This window comes from Bacillus rossius, chromosome 13 (assembly GCF_032445375.1).
Source record: "Bacillus rossius redtenbacheri isolate Brsri chromosome 13, Brsri_v3, whole genome shotgun sequence".
Lineage (NCBI taxonomy): Eukaryota > Metazoa > Arthropoda > Insecta > Phasmatodea > Bacillidae > Bacillus > Bacillus rossius.
Window position 1 is genome coordinate 33894585 of NC_086340.1, and position 20359 is coordinate 33914943.

General features: G+C 38.0%; 1 protein-coding gene across 1 annotated transcript in view; it reads right to left on the reverse strand.

Moving 5' to 3' along the window:
* Window positions 1-966: 966 nt before the first annotated feature.
* LOC134538439 (host cell factor 1) overlaps window positions 967-20359 on the reverse strand; it is a 246133-nt gene continuing 226740 nt past the window's right edge. Inside the window, exons 11-13 of the mRNA XM_063379766.1 lie at window positions 19441-19566; window positions 5263-5513; window positions 967-1580 (exon numbers count right to left, since the gene is read on the reverse strand). Of these exons, the coding sequence (XP_063235836.1) occupies window positions 1359-1580; window positions 5263-5513; window positions 19441-19566 (599 nt within the window). The 3' untranslated portion in view covers window positions 967-1358. The remainder of the gene's footprint in view (window positions 1581-5262; window positions 5514-19440; window positions 19567-20359) is intronic.

Here is a 20359-nt window from a genome sequence, read left to right on the forward strand (position 1 = left end):
CCGAGACTGTAATAAGTACAATTTTTCACTGTTTGAAAGGAAATTTAAATCACGACTAAATTATTTTTTTTTTTCGTGCAGATTTGCAATAAAAACATTTTTTCCTACCAAGGCATTCTAAAAATAAGGGTGCTGGTCTTACCCGGGGGCGGGTGGTACGTGGGTTTATACGGTATTTTGAGTACTACTACTTGTCGAATTCAATTTTTTTTGCAGTTTACACTACAAATTAATCACCAATTGGCAGAAAAAATGTCCATGCTTGTGTTTACTCACATTGTTTTACTAGATGTTATGACCTATCAGTAATTCAGGCAGTCTCTCAAACTAAATAATTAAACACAATTGCTCTTAGTTGTTTTCTTAAACAGTGCATCAATTTATTTCACATTTAACAAAAAGGTTTAAATATCAAATGGGATATTTTGAAATTATGACTTCAATATGTGCCTCAATAATTAAGGTAACCTACACATGTGTTTATAGTAGAACTTCATTACAACCCCATTCCTCCTATTTTTACAATTTCTTACATTTTCACCACTTTCCAAGTCCATTCTGACACTTACTACAGTTTAATTCTCTCTCTCTCTCTCTTTTTTTAAACAGTTTTTCCTGTTGCCCTAAGAAGTGCAAAAAAAGGAGGGGGTTTAACTGCAAATGGAAATAACTTATAAATTACAACACACACATTATTAGCCCAGAAATAAAGAACCAGTCATAATGCAATTATGTGCACTGCTATCTTTTGTACAGACAGAAACAAAAATAAACCAACAGTGAAGAGATTTTCGATTCCATTGCAAAACACATTTAATACAGTCAGCAAAAAAAATAGAAGCAAGTATTTAAAATGTGTTGAGATACAATAAAATTTGTGCAAATATAAAAATTTGACATTTGCTTCTGGTAGAGTTTTGCAATGCATCAAAATAATTTTAATATAAAATTACTTTACTATAGAAACATAATTTACAGTCAACTTTTACTGACGGGTAAATACAGTTGTATATTCTACACTAAATAACAGTTTCATGGCATCAGGGCTAACTACTGCACCAAACTTTCAACTGTGAAGTTTGCCCTTATGAACAGTCCACATGGAACTCATAAGAAGATACTTCAGAGTATTTACAGAATCAAACAAAGAAGGAAAACTGATAAATAAACGCACATTGTTTTTTACAGAACCCACAAAGGTGAACATTTTTGTCCTCGCCCTTTGCTAAAATGTTGCAGCAGCACAGTACTGCGCAGGTACAGTTGTTTTAACACATGAATATGTACACAATATGTATATTCACAATAAAAAATCTTCTCGCACTGTGTCTATGCATGCAGCACGCAATGACGTCTCATTATGTGCCCATGGTGGAGGGCGACTGGGCCTGCCGCGAGACCACCATCACTCGCGGCAAACTGTCCGGGACCTGGCCCACGCCTTGTGTCTGATTCGTCGGCGAAGTGATCATCTGCCCGCCGCCTGTCGCCACTGAGCTGGGCACGAGCGTCACCGTCTTCTGCCCGCTCCCGGTCGCCACCTGCATCGTCACCGGCTTCCCGCCGATCGAGATGGTTTGCTGCAACACGCTCAAACTTAAAAACAACAGCTCAAATTACAAGTCTCATTTTGCTCACTTGGCAAAAAAAATCTCAATTTTTATTAGTAGGTGAATGCCAATTAAAAAATTACATCAAGAATAACAACCATTAAAATCCCAAAAAGCAAATCGGTCGGTGAGGTCATGTGACTGCCCTTCCTGCGTGGAGGAACCAGTGCCATGATTTCACCAGTCGTCTGTCGATCGCTGCACCAGGAGGGCACTTTCGGTGGCTTCTCACAAAATATGTAGTAACATTGAGAAGGATAAATTTAACATTGGTGGTCAGAGCCATGCCGAGTTTTAAGTTAATCTAACATTTTTTTTTTCATTCGGCCATTTAATTAGAAATTGTGACCATTTTCGTCGGCGTCTGGCTCTTGGGGAAATTCATTTTCGCTGGGTGCAGACACGTTTGAGGCCGCACTGATTTTGTGTACTTTCAGTAAGATGTTACTGAAGGACTTAACCTACGTTATTTTTCCATTACTTCTCATCGCCCGAGCTGCAAGCAATTCTCGACAGGCGGATGTACGAGTTGAATGAGGGAGATATATTTTGAAAGTGATTGGATTTGTTTGTACAGCATTATATTTTGAAAATAAAAAAAACAAACTACAATTGGCGCTTAACATCTTTTTTTATTTATTTTTTATATAACGAACCGTTATACCTTAACTTCAAATGTTGAATAAGTTATGAACCAGATTAACTGTACTTACAACTAGGGATGGGAAAACCAATTCCTAATTTCATTGATACCTACCAATTCTACTTTAATAATCGAGAATCAGTGATAAAAGTCAATTCCCGCATGTAAAAAAAAAAATCATTTCACAACATTGCAAATCTGTCAGATACAATTATTTAACGACTAGTTGAGTGGGGTTATGACTGATTAGATGCATATATAACACAGTCATATTTCCCCAAATAAACAATATTTAAAACTTGGGTCGATGTTATACACAAGTCAAAGTACAAAAATTATTTATAAAAAAATTATCACTGCGTATTAGTAGGGGCCTGTTCTTTTCGTGATCGCGATTAAATAACGATAAACGCGAAATCACCGTAAAATACAGTTTTACGCGAAATCGCCATAACACAGCATTTTTACATGAAATTTAGTATTAAAACGCGAAATCGCAGTGTTTTTACGCAAAATTTAAATACTGGGTAAAAGACTAGTCTCGTCACTCGTAAACAAACACCGCAACATGGCCACCACTGAACATTAACCAAAATTGCACTAAAGCAAACAAAAGCTTACACATGCTCACGTTATAATGTTAAACCCAAAAATATACTGTAAAAATACGCAAAACTACAGCGTTTATTTTCCTTTCCGGCATAATGTTTGGATAGATGAGACAAACAGGCGAAGTTTTAAAGCCTACGCACACCGCTCGGGGCACTGACGTCAGCTTGGAACAGCGACACCGGATAAATACAAAAGCAAGCAGATGATTGGGCGAACGGTGGCAAACGGTGTTTGGAACAGCCTTACGTGAGTGGCCATACCACGTCAGCCGGGGGCCCTGGCATATAGTTGGAACAGCGTCGTAGCATCAAGCAGATTATCGGGCGAACCAGGTACCAGGCTCTGGAAACTCTTAAAGGGGACCTTGGGAACTATCTTTACTTCGTCAACCAGCCGTACGGGGCAGCACAAGCATTTTAAATCGCGCCAAAAAGCGGAAAAATGTACACAAACATTCATTTTCGAATGGTGTGACGATGATGATTAGTTGGTCAAAAGTGTTTTATAGATTTTGTTGGGTCGTTACCACAAAGCCGAATGTCAAAGTTGACCAAAACGCTGAAATAACAACGAATGAATTTGTGTGTGTTTCTTAAATGTAACTTAACGCTGAAATACCACAATCAAGTACAACACTTTCATTTCACAAATTTTTTAGTTAATTAGTACCCTTCTCTAAGTTAGGCAAGTTGTATGAACGAAAATAATTAATACTGCTCAAGGAAAGCCTAAAATATTTTTTTTTATAGTTTATTCTGTATTACAAAATAAATTTTAGATTAGTTTGACCCCTTTGACATATGAGCCATTAACTTCTGATGATGTAAACATTTATATGAGTTAATGTTAATAACTTAGTTGTGTACTCAAATTTGATAAATCTGAATTTATGATGTATGCTACATCATACATGTATTGAAAGCTGAAAAAAAATGTTGCAAATAGAATTTGAATTATTTAATATTAAGTTAACTAGGTGAGTATCGAGTATTGAGAATCAAAGGATTTGTTAAGGACTCGCTAATCGGGTATCGTAAAAGAAAATTTTGGAATCGTCCCATCCCTACTACAACACAAACATTCGTTGTTATAAAATGAAAGTAATATTTGAAATTAAATAGAATTAGGTTATCAGGGGATAACCCCCCCCCCCACAAAAAAAAAAACAAAAACAAAACAGACTGAGAGCACACTGCCATTCTTAGACGTAGTAGAGAGTTCCCTGCCCAGACGTCGTGAGTGTTGAAGACCATGCTCGTTCTGGGCGCCCTTCAACATATCAAAACAGTGAAAATGTTGAAAAAATCAGCCAAAAAATCAAGGATCATTGTTTCACGATAGATAAAGTTTCAGAAGAGACAGGAGTGAGCTGGAGCTCGTGCCAACGGATTTGCAAATGACACGTGTTGCCGCTAAATTTGTTCCTTGCCTTCTCAAACAGGATCAAAAAAACATCAGACTGAATTGGAGCCAGGACTTGAAGAGGTTGAAAGTGATCCTAACTTTTTGACCAAAGTCATTGCTAGTGAAAGACTACCCCCCCCCCCCCCCCCCCCCCCACAAGACCAAAAACAAGCAAGACAAGTGAGGTAGAATGTTAAGATGATGATCATTATCTTTTTTGATGTACGTGGAATTGTGCACCAGAAATTTGTTCTACCTGGCCAGACTGTTAACCAGCAATTTTATTCCAAAGAGGATGCCCGAAGGAAACACCTGGAACTTTGGCGATCAGGTGACAGGTTCCTTCATGACGACAAAGCCCCCGCACACACGACCTTATGAGTGACCTGCTGTTTGGCCTCTCAGGGGTGGTCTGTCCTTCCCCACCCTCCGTATTCGCTTGACCTAGCCCTGTGCGACTTTTTCCTGTTCCCAAGAATGAAGAAAAATCCAAAAGGAAAGTGTTTTGATGATGTGGAGGTGGTAAAAACCGCTTCGCAAAGAGATATCAAAGTTGAACAGTTGCAGAGGTGCTTTAAACATTGAGAAAAAATACTCAACAAGTTCATTGAATTTAAGAGAGTACTTTGAAGGTGACTGAAGTAATTTTATATAAAAAAAGGTATAAAAATAAATTTATGAAAAAAATGCATTTTTTAGGTTCCTTTTCGTATTTTTTAAAAGGGGATTTGACCCTGCTAACTTGGATTATTCCATCTTTTTAAAATAATTCTAATTTTAAAATATATATACAAATGTTTTGGCAAGTCAATGCATAAATTATGTCTCCCAGACCTACACCTTGTTGCAACTACGTATATACTAACAGGCACTGTAAGTGCCACGAGGAAATAACTTATTTCACACAACCATCATTATAATCACACCAGTTCACAAGTATTGCCTTCGACAAGTATGAGCAAGGAAGCATCGTTGCAAGAGGTGAGGAAATACCTGGGTGCTGGTGAGGCCAGCCTGGGAAGGCACTGTCAATATCTGGCCGCCGCTTGTAAGCAGGGACGGGTGCTTGGCGAGTGTGACCGTCTTGAGGGGCCCGCCCTGCTGGCCCGGCACTGTGATGGTGATGGGCTTGCCCCCGGTGCCCGAGCTCATGGCGCTCGACGACACCACGAACATCTTCATGCCCCCGGGCCCCGTGATCTGGCTGCCCACGGACATCGGCACCGCGGTGCCCGCCATACCGCCTGCAACACCCGTATCATTCAACATTCACATTGACTAGTGATGGACCGATGTAATAGTTTCCAACTGAATACAGGGTAAGATTATTTGGTGAATTGAGAAAAAACCAAAATAACAGAAAATAATGCCAATATGTACTTTAGTTCAGCAATACTACAAACCTGATTTCTGCTAATTTAATCTGGAATAAATTAAAAACCCTAAATAAATAAAAAAACTTTTTATACCCATGTTTCCCTTCTTATTTTTTGTTTATTTTCATATCCATCTCCTTCCTCAAGAGAGAGAAGGAAGACACCATACCATTTCTGTTCAGTGACTTTAAAAAAGGACCCTTTGTATATATTTATCATTTGTTTGTGCTCGGAGCATGGACATGTTACAGTGTTTTTCTTTTTGTTGTTGGTTGTGTGCGGACAAAACTTTCTCCTTGCTTGTGTATGCAACAAAGGACAGTAAAAATTTAGATGGCCGCCTAGACACAAGTTGGTGCTGGGCGCTGCTAGAATTCTCCAATTTTCGGGTGAATTCTTTAACTTCCGTAGTCACGGAACAATTTGGTCCTCCTGGCCGGATCGGTCACGAACGTAGTGATATTTACGGCGGTTCGGTTCAGATACAGTCGTTAGTAGAAGACACGCGGACGTCCGCGGCACGCGCGGGAGCCGGTGCGTCTCGGTTTATTTGTGGAAGAAGCAAGATGGAAACAATAGACGTTCTGTTGTTACAGTGCGTAGTAAAATCAGAACTACAGCAAATTTAGTGGTGCTTCGAAGTTCTAGAAAACAATTAACGCGTGCCGGTGTTTATCTTTCTTTGTCTTGTCTCGAGTCCTTTGTCTGACGTCATGCGGATCGCGGTCACTCTCATGACCCGCCGGGACAGGGTTGACTTTTTTTTTTGGGGTGAAGGAGTGAAAGACTAACGACAACAAAGACCCGGGCGGTAACAAAGAAGCGTTAGAAAGGGAAAGTGGGGGAGGGGCGGTAGGGAGGATTGAGTTCAAGGTCAACACGGAACAGAGGAACCTTAAAAAAAAAAAAAAAAATTACAGACTTGACAGCTGTTTACTTCAGGCTTGCGCGGTCAGAAAATGGTCTGCAAAGAGCATCAACCCTTGCAGAGAAGGCTGCATCTGATCCATCTCAACAGAGGCTATTGGAGGCCACCTACAGGGACTTGGATCAAATACGGAAGGGCTTTGAGGAGGACCATCTCCTAATTGCCGCCAGTTCAGGGCAGATCACTGACTTTGATTCAGAGGAGCATAATAAAAGGTTGGATACATTTGATGATTTATACTACAAGATAAGGTTAATCTCTGATTCCTTTGCAAGGATACCATTACCCAGCTCATCACATGCTTCATCATCCACCTCTCATGACTCACCTAGAGTGCACCTTCCAACCATTAAATTGCCATCATTCAGTGGTGATATCAAGTCATGGCAAACATTCTCCAACCTATTTGAGACCTTAGTTGCAAAACAGAAGCAACTCACGAATGTGGAACGACTCTCTTATCTGAAGCTGTCATTGGAAGCAGAACCCTTGTCTTTAATACAGTCCCTCCCTCTAACAGAGGATAACTAGATTTCATGGAAGCTTCTCCAACGGCGATACAATAATAAGAGGCTCATTATAAATCGCCACATTGAGGCACTAGTCAATGCCCCATCAGTCACTGGAAGTTCATCTACCCTAGTACAGCTGTTATCAGCTATCCAGGAAAATGTTGTTGCCCTCAAGGTATTCAGCATATCTGTGAATACTTGGGATCCCCTGTTACTCTATCTATTAGAGAGGAAATTGGATTCGACTCTTAGACGAGACTGGGAGTTGACACTAACAGACCCGGCACAGATACCAACACTGGAACAATTTATCATCTTTTTGGAAGGTCGACAACGATTGTTGCAGTCTTTAGGAAGTGTACAAAAACTGAAGGCTGTTAACAAACCAAGCCAACAACAACCCAACTGGAGATCTTCGGGGCCTCACTCCACACATTCATTTCTAGGTCATTCAGGGGAGAAAAGGTCTCAGTAATGTATGCTGTGTGAGACCATCACTCATTGTCTCAGTGTTCCAAATTTGTGGAAGCCTCCCCTAAGCAGCGATTTGAATTTGCAAAACAGCTGAAGGTGTGTATAAACTGCCTCCTGCAGTTTCATAAGGCCAAGGATTGCTATTCAAAGACCAACTGCAGAACTTGTGGATCACGTCATAATATCTTGTTACATTTTGAAGACTCAGTATTATCCAGCCAAAACTTGGAGAAAAACAATGAGCTAAGTACAGAGGTGCAGTTGACTGATGATATCCCTGAACAACCTCCCACGTCAGCTTTGACCAGTACTGGTCCATCATGTGTTTTATTGGCAACAGCCACTGTTGGTGTTAGAGATGCTAGTGGCAACAATCAGAAGTGTAGAGTGCTGCTGGATTCGGGAAGTCAAGCTAATTTCATTACAAGCCAGTGCCTTCAGAAGTTAGGCTTGCCTCGACAAAAGTGTTCACGATTGATTCAGGGTCTTTCCGGTGTGTCTGTCACATCTGTGAGAGGAACTGCCTTTTGTCAGATACATCCCATCGTTGATGATGCTAGAGTATTCACCCTTGACACTTTGGTCCTAAACAAAATAAGTGAGAAGTTGCCTAATACACATATTTTTTCTGGGCAGTGGAAACATCTCTCGAATCTGAAGATGGCAGATCCCCACTTTGGAACACCTGGTCCAATCGAAATGTTGCTTGGAGCCGAAATTTTCCCTCTTTTGTTAACTGGTGGTCGTGTCGAAGGCATTCCTGGCTCTCCAACAGCATTGGATTCCATTTTTGGGTGGTTGATCATGGGAAAAATCGAATCGACGTCTAGGTCTTCAGTGTCTGGATTATCAACATGTTTTCATGCTTCACTTGTGCCACTGGAAGATACCATAAAGAAGTTTTGGGAACTCGAAGAAATTCCAGATGTGATCCCTGAAACACCGGAAGAAGTTAAGTGTGAAGAGATCTTCAGAACTACTCACAAGAGAGGAACTGATGGCCGCTATACAGTCAAGTTGCCATTCAAAACCATGGCCCCAGAATTGGGAGAGTCAAAATCTCGAGCACTAAGGCGCTGGGAAAATTTAGAACAGAGATTATGTCGCCAACCAGAGCTCAAGTCTCAGTACGAAAACTTCATGAAGGATTACATTACAGAGGGTCACATGGAACTAGTGGCTGAAGCAGAACATAATGTGAGACTGGGTTACTATATCCCTCACCACTGTGTCTTAAAACCTGACAGCACCACCACAAAACTTCGTGTTGTTTTTGATGCATCGGCAAAGACGTCATCTGGACTGTCCTTAAATGACACCTTGCTACCAGGAAAGAAGCTACAAGGCGACATAAGTAAACTTTTTCTTCGCTTGCGATGCCATAAGATTGCTTTCACCGCTGATGTCCAGCAAATGTACAGACAAATTATACTGGATCCACAGCAACAGGACTATCACAGAATCCTTTGGCGCTCCAACTTAAGGGACCCAATCCAGGAATATTGGCTGAAAACCGTAACATATGGTGTCTCTGCAGCACCGTTTCTTGCCATTCGAACACTTCACCAACTTGCGGAAGATGAGAAACCAAGGTACCCTCCTGCAGCAAGTGTCCTTGTGGCTGACACTTATGTGGATGACGTAGTGACAGGGTGACTACTCCAACCCTAGAATAAAATTCCTGGGTATTTCCAGGTTTTCCAGAAATTTATTTTCATTTTTCCAGAATATTTAACTCATTTTCTATACTAAGTCTATATGTTCTTTGTAATACTAAATTACACTTAAAAATATATTACTATACCTGCACAAATGTGGAAATTTTTCTCGGAAAAAGGTACGCTGGAATAACTTACATCAAAGAAAAACTTAGAAACTCTAAATTATTAGCTCAAATTATGTAAAATAATATAACATCCAATCAATTTGGTTAAAATTAATATAAGAACACCGATATATGTTGTCAGTAAGCACAGCACTTAATTTCATAGCTTCACAGTTTTTTTAAACCAGCAAGTTCATCATCAATTTTTCTGGCTTCAGCACGAGCCTCTTCAAGAATTTTACACTTCTTGGCTTCCAGTTCCTTCACAGCCAAATCGCTTAGTTTTCGATGACGAGATTCCTCTAACTGGGCTGATGCTGCTGCTCTGCGTTCCTGCTGGGCTTCTGTGAAACGAGCATTTGCATTGCATGCTGCGTGAAGGATAGGCTTGGTAAGTGGCACTGACTGAATCCCACCCAGATAGCTAGCTGACAGCATCATACACACATCGGTGTGCTATGAGGGTCTCTTCTTTCATGTTGTCTATAAGACAATCTGCATTGACCGAAAATCCTCTCTCAACACTGGCATTACGGTGCGACCTAATGAGAATGATTTTAAGCACTTTCCAAAATGCTTCAGTCTCACTGTCAACACTACTCAATAAATTTTTCCAAAAGTGGTCCACACGATATCTTGATCTAACAAATGTGCTAAATGCATCTTTGTTATCCCTCTTGGAGCAAACTGTTTTGTACTGCTGCATTGCTTTATCTGCAGTTGTGCCATCCAGCCAGTTATTGTCAAGTAGAATTCCGAGTATGTCTTTGAGTCATTTACTTGCAACGACATCATCTGCTGCTATTGCTGGATCAAGACATGACAATGCTTTTGTAAGCTAAATTTCAGTGGGGAACATGTCATCCTCTTTTTAACAAATTTTTGAAGTCCTTTTTTGCAATCATTGCAGAACCTCAAAATGTCAATCTCTTTAAGCCCTTTGCATTTTCTTATAGCTGCACTTGTACTGAAGCCTATGTCAATGTTCTTGACTGGAAGAAGTTTATCATTTTTGTCAACATCAACAGACATTTTCACAGACTCTGACTTCACAAATCTTCCCAAGATATGTAGTTTGAACCAAAGAACTCAATGCGCTATGGAGAAATGGCACGAGAGGCCAGTCTGACTGAAACTCTCTCAAAAATTGTTCACAATCTGAATCAAGAGTTTTGAAAAATGCTAATTTAGGGCCAAGCAAAGGGTCTTTTACCTCAGTTTTCAAACTTTGTAACTAGCACTTGAAGGTTCCAACTTCTCTTTCTGAACAGTTTCAACATAAACAATGACTTGAGGCAAATATCAATAGCTCTTTGAGCAACACCTGCATTCTCCAGCCAGCGTACAGCACAGAACTTGAGAGGAAATACTTTACAGCCAGTGATCAATGTGAACTGAGCGTGCCGAGATGGAACATCCTTGAAAACATTGTAAAGTGCCCTTAAAAAAGGCACTACATTCCATTCTGTGCCACCAACACCAGCTTTAAAGGCACAATGCTTAGTATGGAGGCCACATGTTCCGATATCGAGTAGCACTCCGTCATTTTCATCATCTTTCATAGACTCCTTCAAGGCCATTAAAAACTTTACATTTACATTTGGACCATCCAAAGAAATCTGTACAACTTTCCTGGAATCTAGTGGTGAAATTGATTGTTGAAATGCCTTCAAAAGGTCTACTGCTCTTGAACGATCCAAGAATGCTGATGTAAAATAGCGCACAGTCACCTCATCTTTAACACTGTCCCAGAAACAAATGTTAATGTCCATTTGATGCCGCTGGTTTACCTTATTCAAAGATTCATCAAATCCAACCACTACATAGCTATCCTTACACAAATTCTGAACTTCTACCTTGAAAAATGGTGCTAAACCAAAGACAATAGTGTATGCAATTTTGTCTATCTGCAGTTTCATTTTTGCGGCTATCTGACTGTCAGGAAAAATCTGAACAAAGAGATTAACATCTGTAGCAGCACTTCGCATGGATTTGTGAGTCATCACACATTGCATTGCCCATAGCATTTCTGCTTTTGTTATGTCATCATTTAGCAAATACTTATGAATACCAGTAGGTTTAGTTTAGACACCTGCGAGTACTCGAAATTCGAGTTTTGAGTCGAGTTTTTTAGTAATACTCGAACTCGAGCTCGTGGCTTTTCAACAACTCGAAATTCGAGCGAGCTTTTCTTGCACTGTACCTATAAAAAAAAAAGACTCTCATTATATCGGAATAAAAGTCTTACAACACTATTATCCTTTACTTTATAATGTAACATGATCGACCGTATACATGAACACATCATTTTTACGTACCCGGGATTTACGAATTTCCGTGATTAATTTTTTTTTACTTCTATAATTTTACGCATAGCATTAATGTATCACTTTCCTGCTTTATGCGGAAGTATTTCCCGATTTATGCGGAAACATTTCCCGCATTTTACTGTAAAAAGCGTTTAAATTGTCCGGGGTCTCATCATTTACGCCATTAAATGTGTGATATAAAGTCCCGTTTGAAATTTTTATGAAAGTTCCTGCCAGTAATGGCGCACGTAAATATAAATATGAAGAAAAGACAAATGAACAACTTACGAAGAAATATGGATGATGTACCATAACTACAGTACAATTCCAATAGTTATCTTAAGATAATTACCATAAAAAGAACTAAAGATTCTTTGTAGATACCATAACTACTGCAGAAGCATGATAGTTACCACATTTGCACTATAGTTGCCGTAATAACCGAGATGTGTATTTACCGTGATGGTAATGTATTTATTTAGGACATATAAAATTAAAGAACATTATTGAAAAAAAAAAAGGATGTTAAATCTTGATATGTACGGTTGGCACATGTTGCTAAGAAATAATGTGATCTGAAAGAATGCAGTACTACTACGAAAAGTGAAAAGGGTACTCGTGGATTTTTAGGTTATGGCAGTCTCCTTCGTTTTTCAGTAATATCGGCCGAAAATTAACAAGAGTATTGGAAGTTGGCAGAAATGCCGATTCAACTAAATATTTGCAAAATCGGCTTCTTCAGTACAGCTCTACATTTGATGACATGAGTAAACATATTTCAGACTACAGGACATTGAAAAAGACTTTAATTTCCATGTAGGTTTATTGTGCGTAAGTTTTTTTTTGCAAGTGTAAATTGAACTAAGTAAAATGCTTCTATTTTTATTACTTTAAATTGAATTAACTTAATGACAAGTTACAGATATTTGACACTAATTTTGAGGTTAAACAATTTGGTAAATATGTAGAGTAACGGTATATGCGAAAAAAAATGCTAAAAATCCGAAAATACTTTTATTCTATGATCTTTCACTTCCTCTTTTCAAATCAACCGGCGGAGATAAGAAATTCCAAATACTTTAGGAGATATCCAATTTTTTATTTTTAACATGTAGAGTAGCGGTATTTGCGAAAAAAAAAATTCCAAAAATCCGAAATTACTTTTATTATATGCTCTTTCACTTCCTCTTTTCATTAAAACCGGCGGAGATAAGAAATTCCAAATACTTTAGGAGATATAGAATTTTTTAATTTTGCAATACAACACCTGTACAACCATTAGACCGACGCCATTTTTGTTATTTTGCCGTGTGTTCGTGAATGCGTAATAAATAAAATGGTCGATTAGGTCAGGTCAGTTACATTATTAATACTTTCAAACTAAGCGGACATAAAAAATAATGTGAATTAATTTCAATGGTTCTTTAGTTTTAAAGTATGTATTTATAATGTAACTGACCTGACCTAACAAACCCGGACAAATGATGAACATTAACAACTCACGTAAAATATTTTTGTTACTTATTACTTGCGCAAAAATATCCAAATAAAAAATAACTTTAAAATTGAAAACGTTAAAAACCCACCTAAGTTGGAGGCGGGTACATTTCCTTTGCCATTAGAAGGAAATGATGTAGTCGTTCACCTACGTCGCGATACCTCCAACGGAACATTAATAAATAAATAATCACGTATTGGTTCATTTGAATACTGGCCAATCACGGAACTGTCACGTGACAAAATTGTCCAATAAGAAACATAATAGATACTCGTAAACCAGAAACAATGTTGATCGCCGCATGAATACCCAGGTATTGTGATGAAAATAAAAAAATTTGATATTCCTAAAGTATTAGGAATTTCTTATCTCCGCCGGTTGATTTGAAAAGAGAAAGTGAAAGAGCATAGAATAAAAGTATTTTCGGAATTTTAGCTTTTTTTTCCGCATATACCGCGACTCTACATATTTACCAAGAATTTTACTAAAGCATTCCAGCCACACAGGTTGCCAGCGAGAGACGCTTCTCTTCTGCTGTAAACACCATCTCCAATCGTAGAGCTAATTTAACTCCTGAACGTGCAGAACAAATTATTTTTCTGCATGATAGATTGAAGAACAGAATTTAATACTCTATGACAATCCATCTCAGAATTTTTGTGCCGAAAAGTGGAAATGTTGAAACAATGTGAATGTACTTTTCAAACAACATGATTTTTGGTGTTAGTTGAAGCTCAGTAACGACTCCAGAAAAATTGACAAGGATGAAATTATTCCAAAGATATGTTACATTTACACAAACATATACGTACTTGAAAACTGTGGTTATGTTAGTTGGATGATATCAGTTACTAATGAACCAATGGAAACAGGTTAGATTCAATGGAAAACATGTTTTTTTTCCTAGCAGTGCAAATTATAAAAGCACTCTGTAAATAGTTACCCAAAATTAATAAGCCCACTTCATTTTAATACTTTATTCAAACATTATACCTACTAAGTTTAAGGTAAAAATAATTTCCCAAAAGTGTAACTGTATCACAAAAGCTCAAGCTTCGAGAACTTTCAAGTAGGCTCGCTCGAGCTTGGCTCAAAGTAAAATTCTTAGTCTCGCAGACCTCTAATGTAGGTCTATTTAGTAGGCTAACAATGATAATGTTTTTTTTTATTTCCATATTTTTCTCAAAAGTTCTCACATTTTATTACTCCATCACAGTAAATTTATGTGCAATAACCTAAAAAAAAAAAAATTAAAATCGACTCGATACTCGCGAGTATTTTAGCAAACTCGCTCGAGCTCGACTCGAAGTGAAAATCTTCTGCTCGCAGACGCCTAGTTTAGTTGGATCTTCAAGAGACTGCATTGGCATGCTTGTAACATTTGTAATTTCTGTAACAGTCACTGGTATGCATCCAACATTTTTCACTGCTGTAACAGGAGCTGAATTTGAGCTGAAAGACTGAGTCATAGCAACTATACCATCTGTTGCATGTTAAGATGAACTTATAGCTGGGCATATTAGAAGATTGCTGACTGCTCTTGCATAAGTTTGTGTTTTTTGCTCCTTTCATATGACTCACAATTGCAGTCCGCCCCATTGATGACAATGAAAACACCTTGCAACAAAGAAAGCAAGAGGCTGCATATTTGTCACCCTGTACTTTATGTAACCAATCATTAAAATAAGGTTCATTAAACCACTGTTCCTGAAAGGAAGACTTTCCTGTGTGGTCATTATTGAAAAAATTCACCACCACTGAATATAAATGGATACTAACATATCAGTAACTAAGATTATTTAACGAACAGAAACTATCTTAACTTAAAACATCACAACATGAAACAGAATAACAATTGCAAAACAAAAAAATTGAGGTTAAGTTACATACGACATGTTATTTTTTCCAAGCTTGATCTTTCCATTTGTTACTTCAACAGTCATACATTTATAAAGTAGGACGTAAACTATTTTCGTTACAGCGACGTTAACTAATTAAATTTAAGTTTACTTCCAAGCCTGCCTACGTAAACATATCTTAACAAAATGCCGAATTACGTTACTTTCCGCGCAAATGCACATTGCAGACACAATGATATTGGTACATTAGATGAAGCGTTTCTAGCTGCATTTCGTAGATTTGTGGCCCGACGTGGTTCTTGCACAGACATCTTCAGTGACTGTGGAACAAATTTTGTTGGTGCTAATCATCAGCTGAAGGCTTTGCAGTCCTTCCTTGGAGATAAAACCAACAACAATATTATCACTCATGCCTTGGGCAGCCATGGAATTCAATGGCACTTCAATCCATCAGGCGCACCTCATTTTGGAGGACTGTGGGAGGCAGGGGTGAAGTCTGTCAAGGCTCATTTGAGTAAGGTGATTGGCAGTCAGCTGTTGACGTATGAGGAGTTTAATACAGTCCTCACCCAAGTTAAGGCCATATTGAATTCACGGCCGCTGACCCCATTGTCAACAGACCCGAGTGACCTGACAGCGCTGACACCAAGTCATTTCCTCACTCTGGGCCCCCCTCAAATCTTACCTGAAGAGACTTCGGTGCCTATGAATCGGCTTTCAAGATGGCATCTTTTGCAACAAGCTCACCAATGCTTCTGGCAGCAATGGCATAAAGATTATTTGCATCAGCTGCAGGTGCGGGGGAAGTGGAATCAAGCTGGCGTGAATGTGCAACCCAACACACTAGTGTTGATTAAAGACCCTAACTTGCCTCCACTTCGTTGGAGACTTGGACGAGTGATAAAAACTTTTCCAGGTCCTGATGGAGTGGTAGGTGTGGCACAACTCCGTACACTCCAGGGACTTGTTACTCGACCGATAGTGAAGCTGTGCCCCTTACCCCAAGAATAAGTTGAAATATTTATTTCAAGGTGGGCGGGATGTTCAGTGACTTTAAAAAAGGACCCTTTGTATATATTTATCATTTGTTTGTGCTCGGAGCATGGACATGTAACAGTGTTTTTCTTTTTGTTGTTGGTTGTGTGCGGACAAAACTTTCTCCTTGCTTGTGTATCCAACAAAGGACAGTAAAAGTTAAGATGGCCGCCTAGACACAAGTTGGTGCTGGGCGCTGCTAGAATTCACCAATTTTCGGGTGAATTCTTTAACTTCCGTAGTCACGGAACAATTTCCTTGTCAATTATTTTTTATCAGTTCAGCAGTTTTATCACAAATGAAATGTTGCAGAAGAAAACGTAGGAAATATCATGCAAAAACAATGTTTAAGCATAGCTGCATCACTAAAATCAGTCGAAACAGAAATGTGATGATTGTGTACAGCCCCAGTTCCCGGACGATGAGAGGGAAGGAGAACTGTAAAAACTGCTGCCTGGCCACAAGCCCTCAAACAAACAGAAACAAACAGACACACAAAAAACAGAAAGAAGTGCTTCCCCCCCCCCCCCTTCCACCCAAATTCTCTCTCACTCTCTGGCTGGTTTATTTTTAGTTTTCCCTTCTTGCAGAGCGCCAGCCTTGCGGCAGACAGCCACGTCAGTTACTGAAACACGACTGGTGGCAGACTTATTATTATCCTGTTCATGATGCTTCACACATGTACTTCTGAGAAATTGAAATTAAACAAAACATACTTACTCATAAAATATTTTTTAAAAACAGGCTAGTTATTTAAGCACCTAGTCAACCACAACAGGGCAATGATATATTTTTAAAATCCAAAATGGGAAATTCGCATATGGGTGGCAGTGAGTACATTCATTTTAATAAACAAAAAATCTGCATAAAATCTGAGATTCATATGCTGGTAAATAAGATAATTTATACACTGTTAAAAACTATGTCGTTCATTTCTTTTAATGGCCATCGCAATGGAGTGTCCCTGTTTTGTGTTTTAGTCCATGGTTGCTAACGTTTATTTATTATTTCCCTCTACTGGTAAGTGTGACTAAACGAATACAAATATCATTTTGTTTTCAAGGTTGAAATGCCACAAATATGGAGTGTTTTGAACCATTCACAGAATTTTTTCACTAGTAGTGATTAGTGTTGGGCCGATTCCTAAAATATACCGATTCCGATTCCATTTTCGATTCTTAAATTAAAGGGTTGATTCTTCGAATCCGATTCCGATTCCTTAATTTTTAGCTGACAATGTTCAACAGAGTAATATACTCAGAAAAAAAGGGTTGTTTATGGTTTTAAAAATATAATTGCATTGTGTTTCATTTTCTGTGCAGAAATTAACATTATATACAGCTTATATAATGTTAAAAAGTATGTTCATTACCATCAAGTTATGCTACCTTGAATTTCTCGCACAATTTGGCCTTTTAACCTTGCATATAGTTAGACGAAACATGTGTTCAAACACTGCCAATAATCAAAGATGTCTTATGACGTATTTTGTAAATAATGTTATAACTTAACCAACTTTAGATACCTTACATTATCAACTCAATTAATTAATTGTAAAAAAAGAGGTTTGTACATTTAGGTTAAGAATTTTATTTTCAAGCACAACTAAATAATGATCCAAATAAAATGACAATATTACCTCGTTGATACATATTTCAAGGGACCTGGGCGAAAAAAAATAAAAAGGGGGAAATGTAAAAATAAAACTTTATTATCTCATTATGATGGAAATGACAAGAAACAAATATGCACCACATAGAACTTAATTATCTCACTTGGTGAAAAGAATAAATCCATCCAGTCTTGCAGTTCTTCACAACCGTAAAGTGAAAATAAATTTTCGGTTCTTGACTAAGAACATTCTGTGCATGTTTTAGCATATCAAAATTTCCACATTTTATGGTGAGATTTTCTTACACAAAATATTAAAACACTTCAAATAATCGCGTGTTAACATATAATTCATTTCAGAAATTTATCGGAAACAATTCTGTTGAACTAAAACAACTACTTTCAAAAGATTGTTTATTTTTAGTAATAAAAATTTACAAACGTTTCAGCAGAAATGTTTGGAAATTCAGATTAGCCAACTGCCTTTCCAAACTATATCTAATGTAAAAAGAGCATCGCTGAACACGCACAAGAACGCCGATTTACAGCAGATTGTTATGTTGCTTTTAAACTTATTTTAATATGGTCACAGTAATCCACTGTGAATTTGGGTAAAATCTCGTTCAAAAATTATTTCCTTTAATTCTTTAAAGTTTAAAGTGCAGAGATGTGAAACATCTTAATTTTCACGTTCACGTCACCAAAGATTTGGTTCATGGCCGTATGGTTTACCATGGCCGGTAGCACAAACAAAAAATTAGGTTGTTTACAATGGCAAATGTAGCTGCCATGATCAAATAGTTAACGTTTACGTTATTTTACTTGCCGTTTACATTTACATAATTTTCTTTAAACATTTATGGTTTTGTCTAATTATTTTTGAAGGTTTACATTTAAATGCAGAGCTGCTGCAACGTAATTTCCGAAAAATGCTTTCGCTTAAAGCGGGAAAGTAGATACTGCGTTTGTACTATAGGGAAAATGGCGGTGAAAGTAAATAAATATGTTAATTACCGTAATTCGTAAATCAGTTCCGTAAAAAAGATTGTATTATGTAGTTTAAAAATTATATTTGCATTCATTTTAGTATTTTCTTACGTTGCGTACGAGATGTATTTTGTAAACTTAAAAACAATGCAGGAATTGGTCATGGTCGATTCCAAAACCATTGTATTCTGAATCCCACGATTATACTGGAATAGGTGGGACCGACCGATTCCGGAATCGGAATCGACCCATCACTAGTAGTGATAAAATATTTGAAAACTTGTTGCATTTTAAATTATGAATTACGTTAATATTTTTGATTATGATTACGTTAATATTTTTGATTATGAAGTCCCATTAAAAAGTAAAAAAAAAGGGGTGTTTATATTGTACAAATGTCAACCTCAACAGTGAACATTAGTGTACGACACTCACAATTGTAATACACAAACAAAGTGCGATTTGGCATGCTTTTGTATACTATAATTTGTAGTTAAACACAGACTTTCAAAGCAACATGTAAGCTTTTTGCGCACAAAAAAAGGAACCCCTACTTTTCAAACTTGATTTTAGCATAAAATGTGTTACGACTACGCGGTTAAAAATGGTATGTCATTAAAATTATTTCCTGAATACCTAATAAATCCCCCAACTTATCCCTGTTCCTAAAAATCGCATGACATTTCCGGGTTTTCCCAGTCGCTAGCCACCCTGCGAGGGCCTGTGCCGTAGTGACGACAGACGACAGTGACAGTACCTTGCTGGGCCATGCCGGACTTGGTGATCACTATGGTCTGCTTGCCGCCGGCGCCCGAGGCCTTGCTCACTTGCACCATGTTGGAAGGCATGGTTTTCATTGTTGTCAATACTTTGGCTGCTCCGCCTGGACAGACAAAACACACTTACCTCCAATATTCACTTTCACAGCTGGGAGTTTGAAGATTTACAATAAAAACAAAACAGTTAAAAAAATGTAAACTAATTTAATAACATTTTTGAAATGAAACTACATATTTCAAGGCCGAATTTTAATGCAACGTTTATGTGAAACATCGTTTTGAAATGTTTCTGTCACAAACAGGCCTGAGAAAAGGTTGCAGATGGTGCAGATAAACTTTAGGGCCATGATGCCTTATACCTACTGACCTAAAAAAAAAGAGGTTATTTTATTTTAAAGTGCACTTTTATTTGACTGCATTTAATTAAAAACATTAAACCACAACAGAAATTCTATTTCGTAATTGTTGAATTTAGTTATCAAAAGACAGCATACTGAAATCTTCAAAAATTGCTTTTTTCAGGTTCTGCCTCATGTCTGTGACAACTAAGATTGTTAACAGTTGCCTGGTAACTCTTCCCCTAGGTTGGCAAACAGAATTTAAATACATTTTAGTAGCTGTTTAATTGCTATTTAATAATTTTAGTACTGTTTTTTTTATTTCTGTTAGTTATACAGTCTGGTTAAAGTATTTTTATTTTGCAATTTTTAAAATAATTATGTTATTTTTATGGTTTTAATTTGCGTTTCCCTAGGCACGCTTGCTAAATATTGCTGCTTCAGTTGTTTTCGGACCAAGCCGAGTGTGCCTGCAGACGAGCAGTTGGTTGGCTACGAGTGCGGAGGTCCGAGCTGCCTCCGGCAAACGACGACTGCGATGAACTCACACAATGAATCA